The following is a 27,443-nucleotide window of genomic DNA, read 5'->3' on the forward strand; positions in this document are numbered from 1 at the left end:
ATTAAAAGGAAGAAAGTAAAAAGACAGCAATTTAATGCACTGTGGAATTTATTTCATGTCCATTATTTTGGATCTGAAGGACAAAATACAGAACTGCAAAATTAATTTATTACAAATTTTTAATCATTATCATCTGAATACTGGGGTCTACAGATGGAATGAGTTTCATGTATAAGAACATTATTCTTGCTTAGGCTGCTATCAACTAGCCTACCAAACCAACAGTGATTGCAGTGCTTCAGAGTAGTATGCATATACAAATTCCTCCTTAAGTCACAGGACAGCATTTTGTGGCTAAAAGTAGCTTTTTCAGTACATGTACACTGCTTCATGCCATCATATACCTTGCTATCAATTTATAGGAACACTACCGAAGTGCATGTTCATGTAATATTCATTTTATGTAAACAGTATGCAGTATACATAAGTAAGTTACACATTTACAACAGAATCATTCTTTGACAGATGCACATTCTTTTATACAAAGAGACAAGACAGCAACTGTGGTGCAGCCTCCTGTGTGCTATTTCCTATTCTTTTTCATGTGATTCTGGTCCCTTAACTGGTAGTGGTACTGGTGTTTGTGGGCATTGGTCACATGTTCCATTCCAGATAAAGTTGTAATCTGAAACACAACATGAATACCGCAGTAGTAACACAACCTCATTGCAGTACAGCACTTTCAATGTTTGCCATTAAAAGAGCATGAATATTCATTTAAACAATTAGTGAACAACAGCATGAGCAAACTCCATAACACTAATTTAAATTTATATCAGATGATTCTCTTCTATATTTACCAGTATTTCTCAAAATTGTCAATAACAATAATTTCATTCTGCAAACAATTAATAAGGAACAGAAATGGAATATAATGTTAGAACAGATAAGGATGACAGTACAAATCAGTTGTAATCTTTGTAAAGATCCCAATCCAGCATCTACCCATCGATATTAAGGTAACCTCTGGAAAGCCTAAACCTTGATGGCCGTAGAGAGATTTGAACTGTCTTCCTCACAAAGTGTGTCCAATGCCTTGCCATTGTGCACCTCAGTAGATAATAATATAAAGCGCATATGTTATTGCTAGAAATCATAGCTATTTCCTATAACCCAGATACTCGTATGTTCAATGTTCTTAGTTTTCAATATAATTTTACTGTTATAGTTTTTAATATATTGGAGTTACGGTCTTCTGGTCCTCCACAATAATATTTCTTGTGGGAGCTTCTTCGTCTCTGCGTAATGACTTCACCCGACATCCATTTGAACTGCCTTACAATATTCAAGCTATGGTGTCTTTCTACAATGTTCACACCCCACACTTCTTTACATTACTAAAGAAATGTATCCTTAATGTCTTGTGACATGACCTACTAACATATCCCTTCTGTGCTTGGTCACACTCAGTATGACTTCTTTAGTTATCTGATCTACCACCACTCTTCTGCAGCTCCACATTTCAAAATTGCCTTTTTCCTCCTTGTTTGTGTTGTCCATCACACAGTTAACAACCATGTAAGCCCACAGTCCAGACACATTCATTCAGACAAGGCTTCCACTCATACCACGGACAGTGGCTTAGTGTGAAGACACTGGACTAGCATGATCTAGGACAGTAGTTCAAATCCCTGCCCAGCCATCTGGATTAAGGTTTTCCTTAGTTTCCCATACATAATGTAAGGCAAATTCTAGGATCATACCTTTGAAAATGACAGGGCTAATTTCCTTCTCCAATCTGAACTGGTGCCCCATCTCTAATAACTTTTATATCCTTGGAAAATTTAACTATAATCTTCCCTCTTCAACATATGTCTCTTTTCTAGCTATGGTAATACACCAATCTACATTTTATATCTTGCCCTCATCAGTTATTTAGGGCCTATGTACCAGGACTTATCGACTAATATCAGCATCTCACTTCCTATCTTACTCACTAACAGGGTGACAATTATTGAAAAATATGAAAAAAAATCCCCCTTTCGGATCTCCGAGCAGGGACTACTCAAGAGGACATCGTTTTCAGGAGAAAGAAAACTGGCGTTCTATGGATCGGAGCGTGGAATGTCAGATCCCTTAAACAGGCAGGTAGATTAGAAAATTTAAAAATGGAAATGGATATGTTAAAGTTAGATATAGTGGGAATTAGTGAAGTTCGGTGGCAGGAGGAACAAGACTTTTGGTCAGGTGAATACAGGGTTATAAATACAAAGTCAAATAGGGGTAATGCACGAGTAGGTTTAATAATGAATAAAAAATTATGAATGCGGGTAAGCTACTACAAACAGCATAGTGAACACATTATTGTGGCCAATATAGACACGAAGCCCATGCCTACTACAGTAGTACAATATGCCAACTAGCTCTGCAGATGATGAAGAAATTGATGAAATGTATGATGAGATAAAAGAAATTATTCAGATACTGAAGGGATACGAAAACTTAATAGTCATGGGTGACTTGAATTCGGTAGTAGGAAAAGGAAGAGAAGGAAACGTAGTAGGTGAATATGGATTGGGGCTAAGAAATGAAAGAGGAAGCTGCCTGGTAGAATTTTGCACAGAGCACAACTTAATCATAGCTAACACTGGGTTCAAGAATCATAAAAGAAGGTTGTATACATGGAAGAAGCCTGGAGATACTGACAGATTTCAGATAGATTATATAATGGTAAGACAGAGATTTAGAAACTAGGTTTTAAATTGTAAGACATTTCCAGGGGCAGATGAGGACTCTGACCACAATCTATTGGTTATGAATTGACATTAAAACTGAAGAAACTGCAAAAAGGTGGGAACTTAAGAAGATGCGATCTGGAGAAACTGAGTAAACCAGAGGTTCTACAGAGTTTCAGAGAGAGCATAAGGGAATAAATGACAGGAATGGGGGAAAGAAATACAGTAGAAGAAGAATGGGTAGCTTTGAGGGATGAGGTAGTGAAGGCAGCAGAGCATCAAGTAGGTAAAGAGACGAGGGCTAGTAGAAATCCTTGGGTAACAGAAGAAATATTGAATTTAATTGATGAAAGGAGAAAATATAAAAATGCAGTAAATGAAGCAGGCAAAAAGGAATACAAACGTCTCAAAAACGAGAGCAACTGGAAGTGCAAAATGGCTAAGAACGGATTGCTAGAGGATAAAGGTAAGGATTTAGAGGCTTATCTCACTAGGGGTAAGATTGATACTGCCTACAGGAAAATTAAAGAGACCTTTGGAGAAAAGAGAACCACTTGTATGAATATTAAGAGCTCAGATGGAAACCCAGTTCTAAGCAAAGAAGGGAAAGCAGAAAGGTGGAAGGAGTATATAGAGGGTCTATACAAGGGCAATGTACTTGAGGACAATATTATGCAAATGGAAGAAGATGTAGATGAAGATGAAATGGGAGATATGGTACGCGTGTAGAGTTTGACAGAGCACTGAAAGATCTGAGTCGAAACAAGGCCCCAGGAGTAGACAACATCCCATTAGAACTACTGACGGCCTTGGGAGAGCCAGTCCTGACAAAACTCTACCATCTGGTGAGCAAGATGTATGAGACAGGCGAAATACCCTCAGACTTCAAGAAGAATTTAGTATTTCCAATGCAAAAGAAAGCAGGTGTTGACAGATGTGAAAATTACCAAACTATCAGTTTAATAAGTCATGGCTGCAAAATACTAATGCGAATTCCTTACAGACAAGTGGAAAAACTGGTAGAAGCTGACCTTCCGGAAGATCAGTTTGGATACCGTAGAAATATTGGAACACATGAGGCAATACTGAAGCTAGATTAAGGAAAGGCAAACCTACAGTTCTAGCATTTGTATACTTAGAGAAAGCTTTCGACAATGTTGACTGGAATACTCTCTTTCAAATTCTGAAGTTGGCAGGGGTAAAACATAGGGAGCGAAAGGCTATTTACAATTTGTATAGAAACCAAACGGCAGTTATAAGAGTTAGGGGCATGAAAGGGAAGCATTGATTGGGAATGGAGTGAGACAGGGTTGTAGCCTCTCCCCAATGTTATTCAATCTGTATATTGAGCAGGCAGTGAAGGAAAGAAAAGAAATATTTGGAGTAGGTATTACAATCCATGGGGAAGAAATAAAAACTATGAGGTTCGCTGATGCCATTGGATTCTGTCAGAGACAGCAAAGGACTTGGAAAAGGAGTTGAATGGAATGGATAGTGTCTTGAAAGGAGGATATAAGATGAACATAAACAACAGCAAAACGGCAATAATGGAATGTAATTGAATTAAGTCGGGTGATGCTGAGGGAATTAAATTAGGAAATGAGACACTTAAAGTAGTAAAGGAATTTTGCTATTTTGGGAGCAAAATAACTGATGATGGTCGAAGTAGAGTGGATATAAAATGTAAGCTGGCTATGGCAAGGAAAGCGTTTCTGAAGAAGAGAAATTTGTTAACATTGAGTATAGATTTAAGTGTCAGGAAGTCATTTCTGAAAGTATTTGTATGGAGTGTAGCCATGTATGGAAGTGAAACATGGACGATAAATAATTCAGACAAGAAGAGAATAGAAGCTTTCAAAATGTGGTGCTACAGAAGAATGCTGAAGATTAGATGAGTAGATCATATAACTAATGAGGAGGTGTTGAACAGGATTGAGGGAAAAAGAGAAGTTTGTGGCACAACTTGGCAAGAAGACGGGACCGGTTGGTAGGACATGTTCTGAGGCATCAAGGGATCACCAATTTACTATTGGAGGGCAGCGTGGAGGGTAAAAATTGTAGAGGGAGACCAAGAGATGAATACACCAAGCAGCTTTCGAAGGATGTAGGTTGCAGTAGGTACTGGGAGATGAAGAAGCTTGCACAGGATAGCACAGCATGGAGAGCTGCATCAAACCAGTCTCAGGACTGCAGACCGCAACAACAACAACAATGAAAAAAAAAGAAAAAAAATGTAAATTAATTACAGACTACAGTATGAACATACTTTATTCAATATGTAAATATCACTACTGATATTCAAAATTATGTTATTAAATGTTCGATTTGCCTGCCATCATTGGCAATTATATGGCACAGACGAATAGTGAAATTTTGTATGACCCACTGAAGTGTCAGAACATTGATGCTGTTGATGACCTCCTGAATGGCTGTTTTAAGCTCAGCAGTGGTTTTGGGGTTATTGCTGTAAGCCTTGTCTTTAATATAGCCCACAAAAAGGAGTAGCATATGTTCAGATCCAGAGAATATGGCAACCAATCGAAGCCCATGCCATGGGAACCCCAGAAGCAGAATATGGTACCTAGAGTGCTCCTTCAAGACATCAAACACATAATAGGGTCGAGCTCTGTCTTGCATGAACCACATCTTGTTAAAATCAGGATCACTTTGGACTGTGGGGATGAAACCATGTTCCAAAACCTTCACATACCATTTAGTAGTCACCGTGCAACCAAGTAATATAGCATCAATTATTCCCTGACTGGATATTACACACCACACAGTCACCCACTGAGAGTGAAGAGACTTCTCAATCATGATATGTGGATTATCAGTCCCCCTAACATGCTTATTGATGATCCCATTCACATGAAAATGGCCAACAACAAGAAGGTGCCTGCAAATGCACATACAAATTCTCATCATGTCCCACAGAAAACTGTACAGTTTGATAGCCCTAAAGCAAACTGTTCAGAAGTTATGACAATTGTTCTTCATACAGTTCAATAATCATCACCCTGTATCACCAGAGGACTTAATTTAATTATACCCCAAAGTATTGTTTTTTATCCTTGTACTGACAAACTGGGATCAAACAACAACTTTACTTTGTATTCTTTCTTTGTTATTTCCTATTCTTCCAGTACTCCACATCCTCCCCATGTTTCTGTTCTTTTCTTCTGTTCTTTTTTAATTATTTATTTGTAAATGTAGTATTTTCTCCTTAAAAGTGCTTATTTTTGTTAGTTCCATTTGTCTGATGTTTTTTTCTTTCTAGTTCTTTTCTCATTTCTGTCACCCATACTACTATTGATTTCTGTTTTTTCCATGAATACTGAAATACTGTTTCATTTGCTGTTCTTTTTTATTTGGTAGATGTGTCCAAAGAAACTGATTGTTGCTTTGCCATTACTTTTGATTTTTCTCTATATATTTGTATATCTCCTCATTCTTCCTCATTTTACAACCATACGTGAATCACTGTCATGCATATAAACATTCTGGTCTTACCGATGTGATATAGTGTTTTGAAGTCAAATCAAACAATGAAAAATACACGAAGGAATGATATAAGATTATGAAAAGATAAAATGCTATTCACCATACAGCAGAGATGCTGAATCACAGATAAACACAACAAAAAGACTGTCACAACATAAGCTTTCAGCCAACAAGGCCTTTGTTGAAAATAGTCCACACACACACATAAGTGCAGCCTCTGGCAGCTGAAGTCACACTGCAAACAACAGCAGAGGTGCATGATGGGAGTGGCAACTGTGTGGGAGTAAGGAAGAGACTGAGGCAGGGAGAAGGGGTGATAGCACATAGAGAAGGGGGACAGTGAAATGCTGCTGTGGAGCACAGAAGGAGAAGGCATAGAAAGGGTAGGGCAGCTGTGTGTAGTCTGGAGGTTAGAGAGAGGGCAGGGGGAGGGGGTGGGGGGGGGGGGAGGGGACAGAGGGTTGCAGAAAAGGAGAGAAGTGAAAGACAGGATGTGGTGGTGGAATGAGGGCTGTGCAGTGCAGGAATGGGAAGGGGCTGGATGGGTAAGAAAAATGCCCATGGCCTTACCACTGTTGAACACTACCTTTCCCATGTTCAACGGATTCCAAACCAACAATCTCCTTCCCTATAACCATGACCAACTATATCCTCACCCATAAATAGTTCTCCTACAGACAAATCTGGCATACGGTTATGGGCAACTGCATGGTACCATCCTAAGCCTATCTATTCTCAGGCAATCTAGAGGAATCCTTCTTTAATACCTAGAATCCTAAACTCCTGACCTGGCTCAGATTCTTGATGACATCTTTGTGATCTAGATCATGGGCGAGGACACCCTGTCCACATTCCTCCAGAATCTCAACTTCTCCCTCATTTTGCTTCACCTGGTCCTACTCAACCCATCAAACCAGTTTCCCATATGTTGACCTCCACCTCAAAGATGGCTACATTAGTACCTGTATTCATATCAAACCTACAACACACTATGACAGGTGCCACCTGTTCCATACCAAGAAGTCCCTTCCATATAGCCTGGCCACCCAAGACCACTGCATCTACGGTGTTGAGTGGTCCTTCTCGAAATATACTGAGGGCCTCACAGAGGCCTTCACAGACCATCATTATCCTCCCAACCTTCTACAAAAACAAATATCCTGTGCTTTATCCTTCCAGTCTCCCACCAACCTCTTGAAGTCTCACTGTCCAGCCACAGAGGAGAATTCCCATCGTATCTCAATACCACCCAGGACTGGAGAAACAACTGAATTCTCTGTCAGCATTTCGACAACCTCTCATTGTGTCCTGAAATGAGAAATGTTCTGTCCATTGTCCTTCTCATGCTTCCCAAGAAATAAGTGGACCACCCTGCTGCTGAGCATGCTGCCCAACATGACATCCTTCATTTCACTGACTGCTTCACAGTTTGTGCCATATGGATCATTCCCATCAACACCAGCCTTTCTGAATTGTGCAATTGCAACACATCCTATGTTCCTGTAACCCTCCTGGCCTCAACTTTCATTAGTCATTTTTTTCACCCATCCAGCCCCTTCCCTGTTCCCATTAAAGCTCTATACTGCCTTCATTCCACCAATGCATCCAGTCTTACTTCTCTTCTTTTCTGCAACCTGACCCCCATTTCCCCAGTCCGTCTAACCTTCTGAGGGTACCTAGCTGCCCTACCCTCTTTCCACCTCATCCCTGTGTGCTCCCCAGCAGCACTTCACTGTCCCCTCACCCCTACCCTGCTATCCCTCCGCCTCTCCACCTCAGCCTCCTCCTTACCTCCACCCAGTTGTCTCACCCATGATTCATTGCTGCTGTTGCACCTATTTTCAACAAAGGCCTTGTTGGCCAAAAGCTTATATTGTGATAGTCTTTTAGTTGCACCTATCTACAACTCAGCATCTCCACGCTATGGTGAGTAGCAGCTTTTTTTTTCATAGTATTTTAATATTGTCCTTGTAGGTATGCAATTCTTGTTACACATATTTTTGTCAAACGGTAATGTGACAGAATGGGGCCACACTTCCCAATAATACTAGAATACCTGAAACTGGGCTACTTGATACATATGTCACATTTTATTTTAGTTGACCACAATATTATTGTGCCTGGGAGTGAGAGTGCTTCAGTTAGCTTACTGTGAGTCTTTGTTAATTGGGGCTGACAGTATATGCACAACTGACCTGAAAGCATTGACAGTGCAACGAGTTTTCCTTCTCACCTCTGTACTTGTTTACTGTAACACTACCATGTGTTCTGGATAAAGGCCCAGTGCAATAATATCGTGGTTGAGTAATACTAACTCACTGTGAACACCACATAAAGGTCAATTATTAGCATGCTTTTCTGGCGTTTGACCAAGCAACTGAATTGTATAATGTTCTCTTTTCTGAAAACATAGAAAATTTTTGTTAAAATGCAGCACCCTGCAAATTATTTTAAAGTTCAAACATCATAAATGTTTTGAAATGCATAAAACTCCAGGCACATTGATTTTAAAATATAGACATAGCTTAATGCTCAGCTACACCTGCCATCAGATGAACAGTGTTTTAAAAGTTTAGACTATATGCTCTTTCCATTTTATTAACTCTTACATATACTGCTAATATTTCTAAATCTATCAATTTCTAAATATATCTAAATTTTCTAAATCACTCTATTTTACATATTTGTGTTTCTATATATTTTGGTGTAATTTTTTTTTTATATTGTCATAAATTTTGTATATTCAGCCATAATTTTGGGAGCAGTTCTGTTCACAATTTTTTTTTCAGAACATTTATTTTTGCAGCTACCTCTATTAGATTTTCTGGAAGTACTGAAAAATCATCTGCAAGAGCAACATAGTTTTCCTTAATTCCAGTTATTTTCTTCCCTGAATTATGGACTCATTTTGGTGCTTTTTTAGCTCCAAATTCTAGATTCTTACAATTTTTTCTAAAATGTAGCAAAAATGATAATCTGTCACCTTGTCTAACATGTGTTTTATTTCAAATGGTTGAGACTTCTCCCCTAAGTTTAACTTAAGATACTGTATTTGTCAGGCTTTCATGAGTTATGTTTGCTGAATTCTCTAGCTACGATATTTTATTTATTGTGTCTCTGACTAATAAATCTGATGCTTTCTTGAAATCAATAAATGATGCTGGTGTAGGATAGCTGGTTGACATTCTGTGGTGAATTGTTAATTTTGAACTAAAAGTCTATTTGTGCAGGATCTTAACTTTCCATAAACCACATCACTACTCTCCGAGTTGTTTGTCTAAAGTTTCCTCACTTCTATTCATGATAATTTTTGATAAAGCTTTGTGATCTACTGGAAAAAGTGACACTACTCTGCAACTTTTAACATTTTGTTTGTCTCCCTTTTTATATAGTGGTGAGTTAATACTATTTTCCACTCTTCTGGACTCTTTTCTGCTTTTCAAGCATTCTCAAAAGCAAGTGTAGGAAGCTTTTAACTTTATTTTCTCGCCATTTAAGTAATTCTGCTGTAATACTTCATTGTTTTGGGGGGTTTTGATGGCTTTATAAATTTCTATCTCTGTTTTGTGGGATTTTATGTTGTTGTTGGAAGCTCTAACTTAACTGGTGAGACTGGATAGTTTAATAGCTGGCCAAAAATTTTTCTAATGTATCACATTTTTTTAAAAATTATTTAACCTTACTTTGTGATTTTCATTTATGAAACAAATACATCATGCTTGCTACCCTTTAACAATGTGTTTCAAAGTTCGTAAACATTTCTAGTATTATTCGTGGTGAAATTTCCAAAATTTTTTCTCTAATTTTTTTCTGCTGGATTTGTGTGTGTGTGTGTGTGTGTGTGTGTGTGTGTGTGTGTGTGTGTGTGTGTGTGTGGTGATGCCCAAGGTTTAGCCTTTCTTGGAAGTTTAGAAAAATGTGTGGACATCGGTTTTAATTGGAAAATTTCCCATATACTGATCAATTTCTCTCCATTTCTGTTTGCTTCTAAGTTAACTGGATATTTGTCTACAATATTTTTAAGTTTCTTTCTCTCCTCAATTTTTGCATTGGAGTAGCTGACAAGCATTTCAACACTGCTTTTTAGTATTTTGGAGATTTCAGATCCCAAAATTCATTAATTATCTTTAAATTCCTTATCTTGTCTTAATTTGTAGGTGACTGGCAATTAGTAAAGATATCACTTTTATTCTTGCACTTTATTGTTAACAGGGACATTCTACTATCTGATTTTTTGTTTAGATAAAACATTATTCCAAACATTGATATGTTTTCCATTATCTTATTGTTGGTTTCATAAATTCTGTAATGCTTTTAAGAATCTTGTTCCTGCACTGCTTAAATTTTCATGTGTTACTCCTGTAGAAACTGTTCAGTTCCTCCTGAAACATGTTTAAGTGCCAAAGTGGGCCAGTACCCCCACTTCATTGTAAATGTTTGGGCTCTCCACAGTCCTAGGTCCCAATGCAACAGAAAATGTAATGATGAATTTCTCCTCAGAGTTACCATCTGGGGTAGCGCATCCACTATATGAACTTGCCACTTTGCAATTTAAAGTTGTAAACTGTAGAAAGCAAGAAATACAGACTCATTGTTTTATTTTTATTCATGTTTATCTGATAACTTCTTTCCAAAACACTCCCTATTCTGTTCAATCAATCATTCATGTTGGTTTTGCTTCTCTGACAGAATAAGAACATCATTAGCAGTTCTTAAAGTTTTGGTTTCTATTCCATTAACTTTAAATCCTTTTCAAATATCTCTCTGGTTTCATTTACCTTAATACAGTTGAGTACAGTAAAATACTTTTTGCCTTCAAATGCAACCCATCTTTCAATATGTGGGCTAAAAGTATATGAAATTCAGGACTTCATTATTTTTTACTAGTAAACTATAAGTACCTACAAGTGATACTCATGAAGTTTTAATTGTAACCTCAGAAGTTGTGTAGTTAATTTTTTGTTTGTGTGTAGCTGCATGCATGCAATCCTGTTACTGATATTTCCATGCTACAGTGCCATAGTACACGTTTAGACGAGCTAAACAAAAATTACTTTTCACTTCATCACTAGGCTGTGCCATTTTGTTTGAGTTCCTTTAGCAGCATGCTCCGGTACAATGAAGGGATTTTAATGATACCTGGACTGTAGGCACGTATCTTGCAGACAAAAAAATTAATTACACAACTCTGGAATTGGTAATTAAAACTTTATTACAGTCCCCCATCTAAGCATTAATTTTCATTTATCATGACCAAATACCTTGAAAAACAGGAGGTGCTACCATAGGCTCTGCCTTATAAAATGATTCCCATGTACTTATTAAAGTAATCCTCATTCTGTAATGATCAACAGGGAAATACAATCTGTCAAGATAGAGTCAAATATCTGTCAAGTGCTTGTGTTGAGTGAATACTGCCTGTGTTATAGGGAAAACTCATTAATGCAGTCAATGGGTCAAAGCAGGTGGAATTTGGTACCAGCACCTAGCTTACAGCTCTGGTAATGCAGAGGGTGGTGAAATCAGTACATCAGGTAGTTAAAAACTTGAAATGTCACTAACAAAATCTGAAACATTGTGAGTGTCCTCTATGCCTTTAACATGTAATGAATTTAGGCAGATAAACTTAATCAGAGCTCAGTTTTTTTAATACCATATGAAAAGATGCCACTGCTTGAAACAAACATAAAGATTTCTGTCTTTTATTTTGCAGGCCTTAAAATTTTCAAAAACCTAAACACATGCTGGTGGACCAATTTATCAAATTGTTCCATAACAGAATTTTCAACCAGCAAAGAGTTATTGGACAAATTTGCTTTTAGTTGTAGGTGGGCAAAAGTGAGGGTCAGGAAACTTTTCGTCAAAGGAATTCATAGCATCCTTGAGCTGTAGACAAGATGTTATGACAGGTGACACAACATAACCAACATTAAAGTCTTTTAGAATACATTTAAAGGCTGTTAGTAGCACCAAAGTTAGTACACAGTCCCTAGTGAATGAAACAGGAAGTGAAATTAAAGGCAGCAAAGCAAAAGCTGAAATGCTTAACTCCATTATCAAATGTTCCTTTATGAAGGAAAACCCAGGAGAATAGCCCCAGTTTAATCCTTTGACCACTGAAAAGATGATCAAAATACATACTAGTATCATTGATGTTGAGAAATAACTGAAATTGTTAAAATAGAGTAAAGCTCCAGGACCTGATGGAATCCCTATCAGATTCCATACCAAATTTGAGGCTATCATAAATCCTATTGAGGAAAAAATATAATAATTTTATACAAATACAAGGAATACACTGCTATATATTTATGTCGGACAAAGGCTTCACGTCAGGTCTCCGTGGATTTTAGTCTATGCATTAACCTAGTGGTTCTTTTTTGTAATACTAATATTCTATTCAGATTCAGGTCTGCTGCACAACCCCACAGTTCAGTACCATAACTGAGAAATGGATAAACTATTCCACAGTAAATAATTTCTAGTGTTGGGAGTATTTTTGCCAGTTGACTTATCAGATACAATCTGCTGCTGATTTTCTCATATGCAGAAGTAATGTGGTTTATGCAACGGAGATTTTTGTCTGGGTAGATACCAAAAGGTTTAATGTTATCTGTTTCTGCTGATGTAATGCTACAAATATTATTAATTTCAGCTTCAAGAGAACTAGTTGTTTTTAATGTTGGTCGCTGGATTTACTGATGTCGACATATAGATTGGGATGTAGTAAATATTTGGTTACTTCTGTCACACCCTTAGTTGCAGTTGAGAGTAATGTCTCCAAGTGTTTTTGATAAAGTAAGAAGGAGATGTCACCAGCAAAGGTTACTACAAGTGAGCTGAAGGGTTGTACCATGTCATTGACATGAACCAAGAATAGAAAGGGACCAAGCCTTCGATCCTTCAGGGCACGAGTGGCCTACCGGGACCATCCGACCACCGAGTCATCCTCAGAGGAGGATGCGGATAGGAGGGGTGTGGGGTCAGCACACTGCTCTCCCGTCCATTATGATGGTATTCTTGACCGAAGCCGCTACTATTCGGTCGAGTAGCTCCTCAGTTGGCATCACGAAGCTGGGTGCACCCCAAAAAATTGCAACAGTGCATGGCGGCTGGATGGTCACCCATCCAAGTGCCGGCTACATTGAACAGCGCTTAACTTCAGTGAGCTCACAGGAACCAATGTAGCCACTGCAGCAAGATCGTTGCACTGTACCTCTAGAAGACTGGAAATCTATTACCTTATTATCTATTTTACGTGAAAGTTTAGTACACTGTTTACGATCTGTCAAGTATGTGCATAGATTAGTCCTTCATGCTGTAAGCCTTCAGTTCTTAATGAGCAACACATGGTTGACTGAATCGAATGCTTTGGAAAGACCTAAAAATATGACTGCTGTCTTCATACCTTTGTCTAGGAGGTTGTACACTTTAATAGAGAAATTCAGCAACTGTAGAAGTTGTGGGTCTATCTTTTCTAAAGCCATACTATGTATGTGTTAACAATTTGTTCTTTGTATAATGAGTTTCCTTAAGTCTTGCTTCTGGTATCAAATACTATGTCAGAACTGCTTCTCTAGTGCCTTTACCCTTCTGAATGAAAAACTGATCTTCATCTAATGACTTCTCGCTTTTCTTTTCCATACAAATATGTTCATACAAAATTTAACCCAATTAAACGAATCTTACAGACAGAGTGAGGACAGGGGGTAGGTGAACTTACCAGGAGTGTTGCGGCAGTTGTAGCTGCGCAGTTCGCACATATTGCCGAAGGTGCGGCAGTAGAGGCCGTCGCAGGTGCAGCCGCAGACGGGTTTCCAGATCTTGGGGCAGGCCAGGTCGCTGCACGGCGGCCCTGGCGGGGGCGGCGCCGGCAGCCAGGGGAACCCCGGTTTGTGGAGCTCAATCACTGGGTCGCCGGCGGCTGCCAGTGCCGACACCACTGCAGCACCAAAAACCCCAAGCTTTGGGCTTTTATCTTGTTAGTTCCGTCCAATCTCACGTGCTTTTAACATCTCATCGGCAGCATGGTACCAGGGATGGTGCATCAACTCATTTACAATATGGTGAACGACAGAATTGGCTCGCGGACCCTGGACAGACTCATCCAGACAGCCATCTTGTGTGATTTGAGCAACGAAGCAGTATGTAAATCCAGATGACTAGACGAGGATTTCACCTTCATTAATGTCAAAGCTCTAAGATGAACAGGTAACCACATGAAGTTTGACGGACGATCTAGTCATTCTTGTTTAAGTGCTCGAAGATTTCAAATAACTGCTAAAGTACTATTATTTGAAACTGCTCCCACATCGAGTGCCGTGAAAAAAACTTCATAGCCCTCAGGAGACAATGAAGTTAAACCGTGTAATACTACATCTAGTCCCAATAATGAGTACGATTTGGCGAGGGTAGGCCCTACCCAGGTGAAGCCATTCATTCATTGACGATTAGATCCTATAGAACGACAGAAGTAAGAGGAAGCTGACATTTCATGCTTTGTTCCAAACATTCCAAAGCATTTTCTATGAGACTAAGTTCAGATAATTTAGTCAGCCCATCGAAATGCGATTGAGTGAGTGTTCGTCAAACCAGGAATGTATACATGCAGTCCAGTAAACATTGCTGATGTCGTCTTGGATGCAGGAAATGTCCATAACAAACTCACAGTGCGTACATGCATGATATAAGTAGGTGTATCATCAACTCCTAGATCACTGGATCGATTGCAACCAAACTTGATATGCATATCACTTTCTGTCTGGAAACAACCACTGTGGAGTAAGAACCATCTACTTCTCAAAACAGTATAGCTCATGACGCGCAAATAAGGAGACCATATTCATCCAATATTTGAGAATGAGATCAATTAGTGACTTGCAACAGACTTTAACATAATTTCAAACCTTAACGAGACTTATTCTAGCTGACACGCCCTACAAAGTTTATTGCTTGCTGCACTTTCGCTGTTCATGCAGTAAAACCGCCGTATTAGGCGTGACGTCTTAATTTATTACTTCCTCACTAATGACTCCATTCGTATTACATTCTGCAGACAGTATTTGCATTTACTGCTGAATGTACCTGCAAAAATATATCATCGTACGAGACACAGTTGAGAACATATGACGTCATAAACACTGGGATAAGACAAAAACTGCCGCATCATGCATGACGTTTTAATTTATTACTTCTTTACTACTAATTCTTTTCCCAACACGTTCTGCAGACAGTATCTGCCTAGATCACTGAATATACTTGCAAAATTGTACACTGTACGACACATCATTTAGGAGATGTCACACCATAGCCATTGAGCTGCGTGAAAACGAAACTGCAGGGTGAAATTCGCTAGGGATACAGGTGAAATATGTGTTAAACATGTAAAATAATTGCTAAATATGTGATATGTTCGTACCCTGGCAAAGCTGATGCTAAAAATTTCCTCTTAAGCTGCTGGATCGATTACAACCAAGCTTGGTATACTTACTACTAACTATCTGGAACGAAATACTTTGGGGGTAGCTAACTGGAAAGAAATAATGTGGGCTTAGGAACCACCAACTTCCTATTGAGGTGGGGATGATAAAATTATGATGGAGAGGAAGAGGAGAGGATAGATTTGCGGAAGGAAGAGATGGACGGAGAGGGGTGGAGGAGCAGATGAATAGAAAGTGGGAGAGGACCAGATGGACAGAGAGGGGGAGGAGGAGATTGACAAAGAGAGGTGAATGGAGGAGATGGAAGTAGGGAAGGTGTGCATGTGATTGGCAGAGAAAGAGGGAAGAGGATATTAACTAACAGATTGGAATAAAAACATGCCCGGAGAGTGCCGGGTACTCAGCTAGTGAAGATACAGAAGAAAGTCCAATACTCGGTTCCCTAGAATGTTGATATAAACATGTTGACTGTAACATTAGTGCATTTGCCCAAGTCATAGTAGGAAAAGCATGCCCAATACATCACAGACTCACCTACAGCCTGAACTAGGCTTTTCACCAACAGGGAATTGAACACCCTGTCAGGCCATCAGTGCACTGGACTTATTGCACCATTTGAAAAGAGAGAAATTCTCTAGACGTTAGTCAGCTAATGCCCAGTTTCTATTTGCTAGTCCCACTGAAGACGTGCAGCTCTGTGTGCTGCTGTGACAATATCGTTTTACGAAGTGCCCAACTCCAAGTAAAAATAGCACGTAATTCTTGTCCCATTGTGGGCTCGTATACTGGGTAAGGTGGAACTGAATTCACTGATAGCAATAATTCTTGTAGGGTTTGAAATCCATTGTCATCGATAAGAATTGACCTTCGTCGACGGTTCCTGTCGGTTAGGATGTTTTTTTACAACCACTGTTCTTATGCTGTGTTTCTTGGCTGTGAGTAGTATACCATGCGTTGCAGACATGCTTGACAGTTTGCGTTGACACACCATCATGTCAGGCAACCTCAGTGTCTGATGTTCAGGAGAGTTAGCTAAGATTTTGGTTTAAAAAAATTACATCTCATGCTGAACAGTAGAAAAGGGAAAACAGAGCCTTGCCAACATCAAGAATAGAATACATACAAAAGAACAATTGCAAGAATTTTAGTATCTAATAAGTTATACCACATAACATGGCTAAAGAGAGGAAGACATAAAAAGCAGTCACGAAAGTTTTTTTCGGTAAAAGAACAGCTGGCATCCTTTATTGAAATGAATGCAGATGTAACAGGGAACAAGGGAATCAGTTGCAGCAGGTAACGTCTTTCATACATCGTCCGGTATCTTACAGAGTACTGAGGAGCATTTTTCTGAAACTATACGTCTGGAAGAAAGCTTTGTACGAAAGTTAAATGAGAACACTGGCAGAACCGGAGAAGAATACATAGGAGTAATTTGGGAGTTTAAAACCATTATTCCGCCAAGGCTGTAAGCCTTCAGCCTAAAGTTAAAATTTTAGTGATAAAACCTTGTATGAGCAGTTTACCCGCCAGGGTAGCCGAGAGCGCTACCGCGCTGCTTCCTGGACTCGGGTAGGCGCGCCGGCCCCGGATCGAATCCGCCTGGCGGGTTAACGACGAGGGCCGGTGTGCTGCCAAGCCTGGATGTGGTTTTTTGGCGGTTTTCCACATCCCACTAGGTGAATACCGAGCTGGTCCCCCTGTTCCGCCTCAGTTATACGGCTCGCAGACATCTGAACACTTTCGCACTATTCCATGAATTACATTCCATGCAGACAGTTGGGGTACACTAATTCCGTCCCAGGGGGTACGGGGTGGCGGCAGGAAGGGCATCCGGTCACCCCTTAAACATTAACATGCCAAATCCGATTAACGATGGCCGACCCTGCGTGACTGCGGGACAAGGCTCAAGCGATAGATAGAATCATGTCTGAGCAGTTTCGGTCGTGCTGATACACATTGATGCTGCACTTAGCAGCTTCTACATATCACATGCAAATTGCACCTGTCAGAAACGCCGCAGTTCGTAGTAACTGACGGAAAGCCATCGAGTACAACAGAAGTAATATCTGGCTTTCCCCAAGGGAGTATTGTAGGCGCTCTTCTGTTCCTGAGCTACATAAACGACATAGGAGACAATCTGAGAAGCCCTCTTAGATTATTTCCAGGTGACACTATAATTCACCGTCTTGTAAAGTCATTGGATAACCAAACTCATTTCAAAATGATTTAGACAACATATATGCATGGTGCCAAAACTGTTAATTGATGCTAAGTAATTAAAAACGGGAAGTCATCCATACGAGTACTAAAAGAAATTCGCTAAGTTTCGGTTACACGATAAAGCACGCAAATCTAAGGGCTGTAAATTCAAAGAACGGCTTAGGAATTACAGTTATGGATGACTTAAACTGTAACGGTCACATCGGTGAAGTTGTGAGGAAAGCGAACCAAAGACTGCGATTTATTGGCAGAACGCAACAGGTTTAATATAGAAACTGTTTACATCACGCTTTTCCGCCTTCTTCTGTAATATTGCTATGCATTGTAGGATCCGCATCAGATGGGACTGACGGAGGACATCGAAAAGTTCAAAGAAGAACAGCTCGTTTTGTATTACGGTGAAATAGAGGAGAGAATGCTACGGACAGGTTCGTGAACGGGGGTGGCAGTCAATAAAACAAAGGCTTCTCGTGAAATTCGAATCAAGTTTTTCTCCTCCGATTGCGAAAGTATTTTATTAGCGCCCACACACGTATGGAGAAATTATCATGATAATAAAATAAGAAAAATCAGAGCTCGCACTGAAGTGCTCGTTTTTCCCACGGGCCATTGAAGCGTATAAAGGTAGAGAAAAAGCTTGAAGGTAGTTCGACGAACTCTCCGCCAAGCACTTAGTTGTTAATTGCAAGCATTCATTTAGACGTAGTTAGAAGGCCGAATCTGGCTTGTGGAGATGTACTTATATTATTAGATTTTGATGCTTGGCAAAAGTCTTACAGCTCCGATGGAACCTTAGTTTTAACTTTTAATAAGTTCATAGCGGCTACTGGAGGAAGTCAGAAATTTAGTGGACGGATAAAGTAAGGGACTTAGTCGTGAAAGAAAAAAATTGGACGACAAACAGTGTAAAAACAAGAAGACAATAGAAAGAAAAATTCAAACGTGTGTGAAATCTTATGGGGCTTAACTGCTAAGGTCATCAGTCCCTAAACTTACACAATACTTAACCTAAATTATCCTAAGGACAAACACACACACCTACGCCCGAGGGAGGACTCGAACCTCCGCCGGGACCAGCCGCACAGTCCATGACTACAGCGCCCCAGACAGTTTGGCTAATCCCGCGCGGCAAGACAATAGAACATTTGCCTAGTGGCGCTACAGAAGAATGCTCAAGATTCGAATAACCTATGAAGACGTATTGAAGAGTGAGGGGGAGAAGTGGTTTACAGTACAACTTCACTAAAAGAAGGAAAAGTCTGACAGGATACTTGCACAGCATCAAAGAACAGCTAATTTGGCAGCGGAGGTACGCCTCCAGGTAAACATTGTAGAGCAGGACCAAAGGTTGAATAGTGTAACAAGGTTCAAATGGCTATAGGCAGCAGAGATAATGAAACTTGTGCAGGTATCTAGCATGGAGAGCTGTGTCAAACAAGTCTCTGGGCTGAAGAATATTACAACTACAGTAACAGCAAAAACAAACAGCAGTAGGAACAACAGACCGCAGAAATCCCCTACGAAGATTCCTCATGGTAAGAGTGGGCAGCTTACAAGGACTGTGCTTAATAATCTAGGAATAATTAATAGCCTATCTACATCCACACGACTACACTGCAATTCACATTTAAATGATTGGCAGAGGGTTCATCGAACCACAATCATACTATCTCTCTACCATTCCACTCCCGAACAGCGCCTGGGGGGAAAACGAACACCTAAACCTTTCTGTTCGAGCTCTGATATATCTTATTTTATTTCGATGATCATTCCTACCTATGTAGGTTGGGCTCTACAAAATATTTTCGCATTCGGAAGAGAAAGTTGATGACTGAAATTTCGTAAATACACTCCTGGAAATGGAAAAAAGAACACATTGACACCGGTGTGTCAGACCCACCATACTTGCTCCGGACACTGCGAGAGGGCTGTATAAGCAATGATCACACGCACGGCACAGCGGACACACCAGCAACCGCGGTGTTGGCCGTCGAATGGCGCTAGCTGCGCAGCATTTGTGCTCCGCCGCCGTCAGTGTCAGCCAGTTTGCCGTGGCATACGGAGCTCCATCGCAGTCTTTAACACTGGTAGCATGCCGCGACAGCGTGCACGTGAACCGTATGTGCAGTTGACGGACTTTGAGAGAGGACGTATAGTGGACATGCGGGAGGCCGGGTGGACGTACCGCCGAATTGCTCAACACGTGGGGCGTGAGGTCTCCACAGTACATAGATGTTGTCGTCAGTGGTCGGCGGAAGGTGCACGTGCCCGTTGACCTGGAACCGGACCACAGCGATGCACGGATGCACGCTAAGACCGTAGGATCCTACGCAGTGCCGTAGGGGACCGCACCGCCACTTCCCAGCAAATTAGGGACACTGTTGCTCCTAGGGTATCGGCGAGGACCATTCGCAACCGTCTCCATGAAGCTGGGCTACGGTCCCGCACACCGTTAGGCCGTCTTCCGCTCACGCCCCAACATCGTGCAGCCCGCCTCCAGTGGTGTCGCGACAGGCGTGAATGGAGGGACGAATGGAGACGTGTCGTCTTCAGCGATGAGAGTCGCTTCTGCCTTGGTGCCAATGATGGTCGTATGCGTGTTTGGCGCCGTGCAGGTGAGCGCCACAATCAGGACTGCATACGACCGAGGCACACAGGGCCAACACCCGGCATAATGGTGTGGGGAGCGATCTCCTACACTGGCCGTACACCTCTGGTTATCGTCGAGGGGACACTGAATAGTGCACGGTACATCCAAACCGTCATCAAACCCATCGTTCTACCATTCCTAGACCGGCAAGGGAACTTGCTGTTCCAACAGGACAATGCACGGCCGCATGTATCCCGTGCCACCCAACGTGCTCTAGAAGGTGTATGTCAACTACCCTGGCCAGCAAGATCTCCGGATCTGTCCCCCATTGAGCATGTTTGGGACTGGTTGAAGCGTCGTCTCACGTGGTCTGCACGTCCAGCACGAACGCTGGTCCAACTGAGGCGCCAGGTGAAAATGGCATGGCAATCCGTTCCACAGGACTACATCCAGCATCTCTACGATCGTCTCCATGGGAGAATAGAAGCCTGCATTGCTGCAAAAGGTGGATATACACTGTACTAGTGCCGACATTGTGCATGCTCTGTTGCCTGTGTCTATGTGCCTGCGGTTCTGTCAGTGTGATCATGTGATGTATCTGACCCCAGGAATGTGTCAATAAAGTTTCCCCTTCGTGGGACAATGAATTCACGGTGTTCTTATTTCAATTTCCAGGAGTGTAAATCTCGGCGGGACGAAAAACGTCTTTGCTGTAATGACTTCCATCCCAATTCGCGTATCATATCTGTCACAATCTCTCCTCTATTACGTGATAATACAAAACGAGCTGCTCTTTTTTGCACCCTTTCGATGTCCTCCGCCATCCCACCTGGTAAGGATCCCACACCGCGCAGCAATATTCTAACAAAGGACGAACGAGTGTAGTGTAAGCTGTCTCTTTAGTGGACTTGCATCTTCTAAGTGTCCTACCAATGAAACGCAACCTTTGGATCGCCTTCCCCACAGTATTATCTATGTGGTCTTTCCCACTGAAGTTGTTCGTAATTTTAACACCCAGGTAGTTAGTTGAATTGACAGCCTTGAGAATTGTACTATTTATCGAGTAATCGAATTCCAACGGATTTCTTTTGGCACTCATGTGGATCACCTCACACTTTTCGTTATTTAGCGTCAACTGCCACCTGCCACACTATACAGCAGTTTTTTCTAAATCGCTTTGCAACTGATACTGGTCTTCGGATGACCTTACTAGACGGTAAATTACAGCATCATCTGCGAACAACCTAAGAGAACTGCTCAGATTGTCACCCAGGTCATTTATATAGATCAGGAACAGCAGAGGTCCCAGTACACTTCCCTGGGGAACACCTGATATCACTTCAGTTTTACTCGATGATTTGCCGTCTATTACACGGGAAGCAGCAGTGAAACCGTAACTGAAAGCAAATACAAGAAAATGTAAAAAATATATGAAGGATGTAGACATGAAAAGCCGGCCGGGGTGCCCGAGCGGTTCTAGACGATACAGTCTGGAACCGCGCGACTGATACGGTCGCAGGTTCGAAGCCTGCCACGGGCATGGATGTGTGTGATGTCCTAAGGTTAGTTAGGTTTAAGTTGTTCTGAGTTCTAGGGGACTGATGACCTCAGTAGTTCAGTCCCATAGTGCTCAGAGCCATTTATGACATGAAAACATTAGCTCAAGGTGAGGTGGGGCACCATGCCAGTCGAAGTAGTGATTACAAAAACAACTGTAATATATAATAGTAGCACTCCCGGGTATTAGACTGCTAATACAACCACTGTTCCTTCTTCACGTGTTGTCCATCTACAGTTGAACACCATTGAACAAGTGCAATACTGTACAAAAATTATCGGAAGAGAATATACAGGGTGTTAAAAAAAAGGTGGTAGCACTCGTCAAAAAAAGAAAAATAAGTCGAATAAACATGTGTCCGGAAACGAATACTTTCCGGGATAAACACGTGTTCATAGGATGGGCTGCGCGACGCTTGTTTGTGGATATTAGCACAGTCGTTGCGTTGGCGCACCATCAGATGCGTGATGATGTGTTACAGTTCTCTACCTACCATTAGATGGTCTACAGTCAGTTGTGTGTTTCGAGTCGTGTTGTAGGCTACGTTTGTTTTTGTCGTGTTTGTGTGCCTTATTGTACGATACTGTCAACCCTGGATGCGTATCATGCTGTTTTACCTTCTTCCAAACACTAACCTCTTTATGTGTTTACTGTTACTGCGCTATTTGTACGTACAAATGGTGTGGTACATTTACATTTTCCCTCTTCCACCACTTGTTAACAGTGAAACCCTACTACTCGACAACTCAAGTGAAATGGCGAATATGACATTTAGCTGTAGCTTAGCAAATGGACGTAGCCTGCGAGCCCGTGCCCTCTACGCTGAAAAATATCCACAGCACAGAGTGCCCTCTGATAAGCTGTTCGGCAGACTTTCCCAGCGTCTGAGGGACGCAGGTAACCTTGCATCTCGGAAGACTGACTAGTGGAATGCCCTGCACATTCCGCACACCTGCCACGGAGAAACGTGTGCTACGTGCAGTGGGAGAAACCCCTCGGACCAGGCTGCGACGATTACCAGCAGCAGAAGGCGTGTCTCAGTCTCTTATATGGGGGGGGGGGGCACTTCATGAACAATTGCTGCACCCAAATCATTGACAACTCGTCCAGGCCCTAAGGCCGCAGAATCATCGAGGCAGAGGGTGTTTCTGTCAATGGCCGCTACAAAATTGTGCCACAGACCCACTGTTCACATACAAGATTTTAATTACCGATGAGGCAAGGTATTGTGAATTTCCTTAACCAGCATGTATGGGCAAATGAAAATCCTCAAGGAGTTCAGGAAGGAGGGCATCAACACCGATTCTCAATCAACTTATGGGCAGGTGTACCTGCTGATAGGGCCACACGTGTTACCACAGAGGTTAACTGGGGCCCACTATCTGGACTTCCTCATTAATGTATTGGCTACCTTGCTAGAGGCTGTGCCATTGTCACGCCTGATGGCGCACTAGCACACTTTCGTCACAACGTGCGCGAATATCTGACGCAGACATTTCAGGGCCTCTGGACTGGTCAGTGGGGGACCCGCACCTTCGCCTGTTCTTTCCCCAGACCTCAGTCCGTTAGACTTTCGGTTATGGAGATGCTTGAAAGAATTGGTCTGCGCCACGCCAATCAACAACGTGCGGACACTACAGGGTCGCCGGCCGGAGTGGCCGAGCGGTTCTAATCGCTACAGTCTGGAACCGCGCGACCGCTACCGTCGAAGGTTCGAATCTTGCCTCGGACATCATGTGTGTGATATCCTTAGGCTAGTTAGGTTTAAGTAGTTCTAAGTTCTAGGGGACTGATGACCTCAGAAGTTAAGTCCCATAGTGCTCAGAGCTATTTGAACCATTTTGAACTACAGGGTCGCATCTTCAGTGGGCGTCAGCAAGTACAACAACAACTGGGATATACTTCAAAGGGTGGCTTGGTTCAAATGTCTTTGAGCACTATGGACCTTAGCATGAAGTCATCAGTCCCCTTGAACTTAGAACTACTTAAACGTAACTAACCTAAGGACATCACCCACAACCATGCCCGAGGCAGGATTCGAATCTGCGACCGTAGCGGTCGCGCGGTTGCAGACTGAAGCGCCTAGAACCGCTCGGCTACACCGGCCGGCTTTCAAAGAGTGATTCATTCCTTACGCTGGAGGGCAGAGGGGTGCACAAGCATGAATGGACGTCACGTTGAACACCTCCTGTAAAAACGTGTTTATCGCAAAAAGTATGTATTTCCGGCACCATGTTTATTGGACTCCCTTTTCTTGTTTCGATGAGTACTACCACCTCTCAAAGTATTCGACACACTTTTTGAACATATTATATATGACACCACGAATTATTAACTGTGGTGAATTTAAACAAATGTAACTGTTATCATTGCCAGGCAAATATTGAATTTAGATATTAGGAGGAATATGACATAACATCAGAGAGAAGTATTGCTACTGTATAGCAGCAACAGAGCAGAATGTTTAGCGTAACGGTCTGCTTGTTGGGGTACGTAATCTTTGACCGCCCTTCAGATTCTCAAAGTCAGCTGTCCTAGGACAGGGGTTGCAGCTACTGACGGATAAGTATGGAGTTTTCAATATAGAGGAAAACGACTATGATGAACTTGCTGCGGACAGGATGTTTGGTAGTCAACGAAAAGAAAAGTGAAGGAGTCATTGAAAATGACATTACTTTTACGTCACTGTTTGCTAAAGGCAATCTGTTACATAGGAGGGTAATGAGAATGTATTATTAGAACTTACGAAGAAACAGCAGACAGGTGAGGGTCTTCATGTCGATAAGACACTTTAGACAGGAGAGTTGGAAGCACAGTTTATATGGCTTGCGGGACTAGCACAGGTGACAGAATGGTTGAGCGATTGCATGACACAGATAATAGCATCTCAGAAAATGTTTTTGCTGAAAACACGTATCTAAGTGTTGGCTCTTCTTTTGTTTTCACTGTTGCCACGAAGTGTAGTTATCATCTGAGACTTGCGTATACGGAATGTATGTTGTTATTTTGAATGTTTAGTAGTTATGGCCATTATCTTTAGGCCGAGACGTGATGCTAAGCTCCAATTTAACTTCAGTTGCGTAAGTTGGCTCACACATTGGTTTAGTTTGTCCTCAATGGTCAGTAGAGCCAGTGACTACGACAAAGACACTGTCTCTTAGTGGAGTAGACCTCAAGTCACCATCCATCCATACTCGTTTTGATATCAGTCGTTTACATAAATCACACCAGGTGAATGAATGACTAATCTAAACATAGTGCTCAACCACAACAATGTAAGATAGCAGTGTAGTAGCCATACTTCAACGAGATGTTACGTTTTACTGTGCTCCATTCGAGCATCTATGCTAGAGTGAGTATTGAGATAGCTCCTAGACCACTGCACAGTGCGAGATGACGCACTGGTAAAACAGCGAGGACAGCGGTTCAGTCCCCAGTGCAGTCATTTAGATTAATGGATTTAGATTTTTCGTTCTTCCTGGCAGATGCATTCGAGAGGACGACGGTTCAATCCCGTCTCCGGCCATCCTGATTTATGTTCTCCGTGATTTCCCTAAATCGCTTCAGGCAAATGCCGGGATGGCTCCTTTGAAACGGCACAGCCGATTTCCTTCCCAATCCTTCCCTCACCCGAGCTTGCGCTCCGTCTCTAATGACCTCGTTGTCGACGGGACGTTAAACACTAATCTCCTCCTCCTCCTCCTCCTGGCAGATGACGGAACGGTCACCTTGAAGAGGATAGTCCGATTTCCATCCACGACCTTCTCATTTCTAGTGCCCTCAATGTCGGTGGTACTTTAAACCTTGTTCTTCCTTCGTCGCATTGAACTATCGTTGGAGCTACCGGTAACATCCCGGAAAAGAACATTTTCTGTCCACACTAAGGATTGATAGACGGTACGAGGACTAGAACAGAATACTTGATTATTGCTCGTCAGTCTTGAAGTATCACCATAAAGAAGTGATAGAGAAAGAAGAGCAGTCCATTTATTCACAGCTTTCTTTAGTAAGAACGAAAGCATCACAGACATATTCTTCTACCCCCAATGACAGATGTTATAAGGGAGGCGTTATGCATCATGAAGTGGTTTACTGCTAAATCTCTAAGAGCTTAAATCCCTAGCAGAGTCAGCCGACATTTTGTTTCATACTAAGTATTTCTCGTGAAAAGATCATCAAGGTAAAATTAGAGTGATTACAACTCACATTGAGGCTTACCGACAATTGTTCATCCTCCTCACCTTTTGCGATTGGCGCATGAAAGGGAGGAAGTGACAGTGGTGCAAAAAGTACCCTCCGCCACACACCAGAAAGTGTGTTGCATAGTATAAATGAAGATGTAGAATACTTTACATTGGCATAATTAAGTGAAGGAAATGGGGTGTCCTCCCTCCTCACGGCTCTTCTCCCAGCGACAGCTCATGTACAAGTCGGAACTAACTTTCCTCAGCTCCCCACGTGCGCTTATATTATGAGTCAGTACCCGCTTTCTTGAACGATATCGTTACACAGCGGAAACGCGGAAGCGTCTACGAGGAAAGTAACCGATTTGGCATCTGTCTGCGAGGAACCTAAAAAGATATACATACAGCACCTAACAATCAGGCTGTGACCCAGTGGCGATATTTTAGTTCCCAATAGAAACGGTATTATTACAAGGCAATTATATGTGATATTCGATGTGCTGTTTCGGCGTATATGCCTTTCTCAAACGTTTTTGAACAACCATACCGCGTGCCGTAATCGAATATCGAAATACAATATGCCAAGATTTGTTTCTTGCCTCCACAATGGCAGTTTGTACTGAGGACATGTGTTCCATTTGATGATCTGGTGTACAGCAGTGACCTTTGACTGCGCAAAAGATTTTTGTTCAGTGAGTTTCGAATTTAGATGAAGAGAATGTTGGCTAATTGTGCGCAAAGGATAATCGTCTACTTTCAGTATTTGAAGGTCGCGTTAGACAGGCCGTCTTTCGAGTATTGCTGTCCTCTTATGATTCTTCTAAGCAACAAGCAGGAACAAGAAGACAGGCGCCATCTGATCTGTGGAATGTGTATAAGGCGAAAAAATCGAGCCAGTTTCTTGTTACGTTCAGCACACAGAAAACAAAAGGTAAGCTTACAGTTTTTCCCAATTCACTTTTATCTGTGTTATTGAAACATAGAATAATAATTGGTTGTATAATTGCATGGATGTGCTTTCTAAATATAACACTTTAAGACACAGAACCAGATTGTATTAGTACGTAACCAGTAAAACAGCCCCTGATCCTTTGCAGACTCGAATTCCCATATACAAAACGGTTTCAAACTTCTGACTACTTTGAAAATGAGTTATTGTTTATTATATATCTGACGTTGCTTATATGAGCGAGAATAATTTTAGAAAATATTTGAAATTATGCTTAAAGTGTATTGGAAATTCATTACCAAACACTGGATGAGTATATTTTG

General features: G+C 41.5%; 1 protein-coding gene across 1 annotated transcript; it reads right to left on the bottom strand.

Annotated features, from left to right (window-relative positions):
- Positions 1-30: 30 nt before the first annotated feature.
- On the bottom strand, positions 31-24,821 carry LOC126266853 (uncharacterized). The gene is made up of 3 exons (XM_049971459.1): positions 24,734-24,821; positions 13,900-14,118; positions 31-625 (listed from the first exon to the last, which is right to left on the bottom strand). The coding sequence occupies exons 1-3, from the start codon at positions 24,762-24,764 to the stop codon at positions 531-533; spliced, it is 345 nt and encodes a 114-aa protein (XP_049827416.1). The 5' UTR covers positions 24,765-24,821; the 3' UTR covers positions 31-530.
- Between the last annotated feature and the right edge of the window lie 2,622 nt (positions 24,822-27,443).

Source organism: Schistocerca gregaria, chromosome 4 (assembly GCF_023897955.1).
Source record: "Schistocerca gregaria isolate iqSchGreg1 chromosome 4, iqSchGreg1.2, whole genome shotgun sequence".
NCBI lineage: Eukaryota > Metazoa > Arthropoda > Insecta > Orthoptera > Acrididae > Schistocerca > Schistocerca gregaria.

Bases quoted from the DNA above. Each gene is read 5' to 3' on its own strand.
- LOC126266853 (XM_049971459.1), bottom strand. From the start codon at position 24,764: ATGAAGACCCTCACCTGTCTGCTGTTTCTTC. The intron at 14,119-24,733 runs GTAAGTTCTAAT...TTGGTGCTGCAG, and splicing joins CACCTGTCTGCTGTTTCTTC to TGGTGTCGGCACTGGCAGCC. The intron at 626-13,899 runs GTAAGTTCACCT...GTTGTGTTTCAG, and splicing joins CAACTGCCGCAACACTCCTG to ATTACAACTTTATCTGGAAT.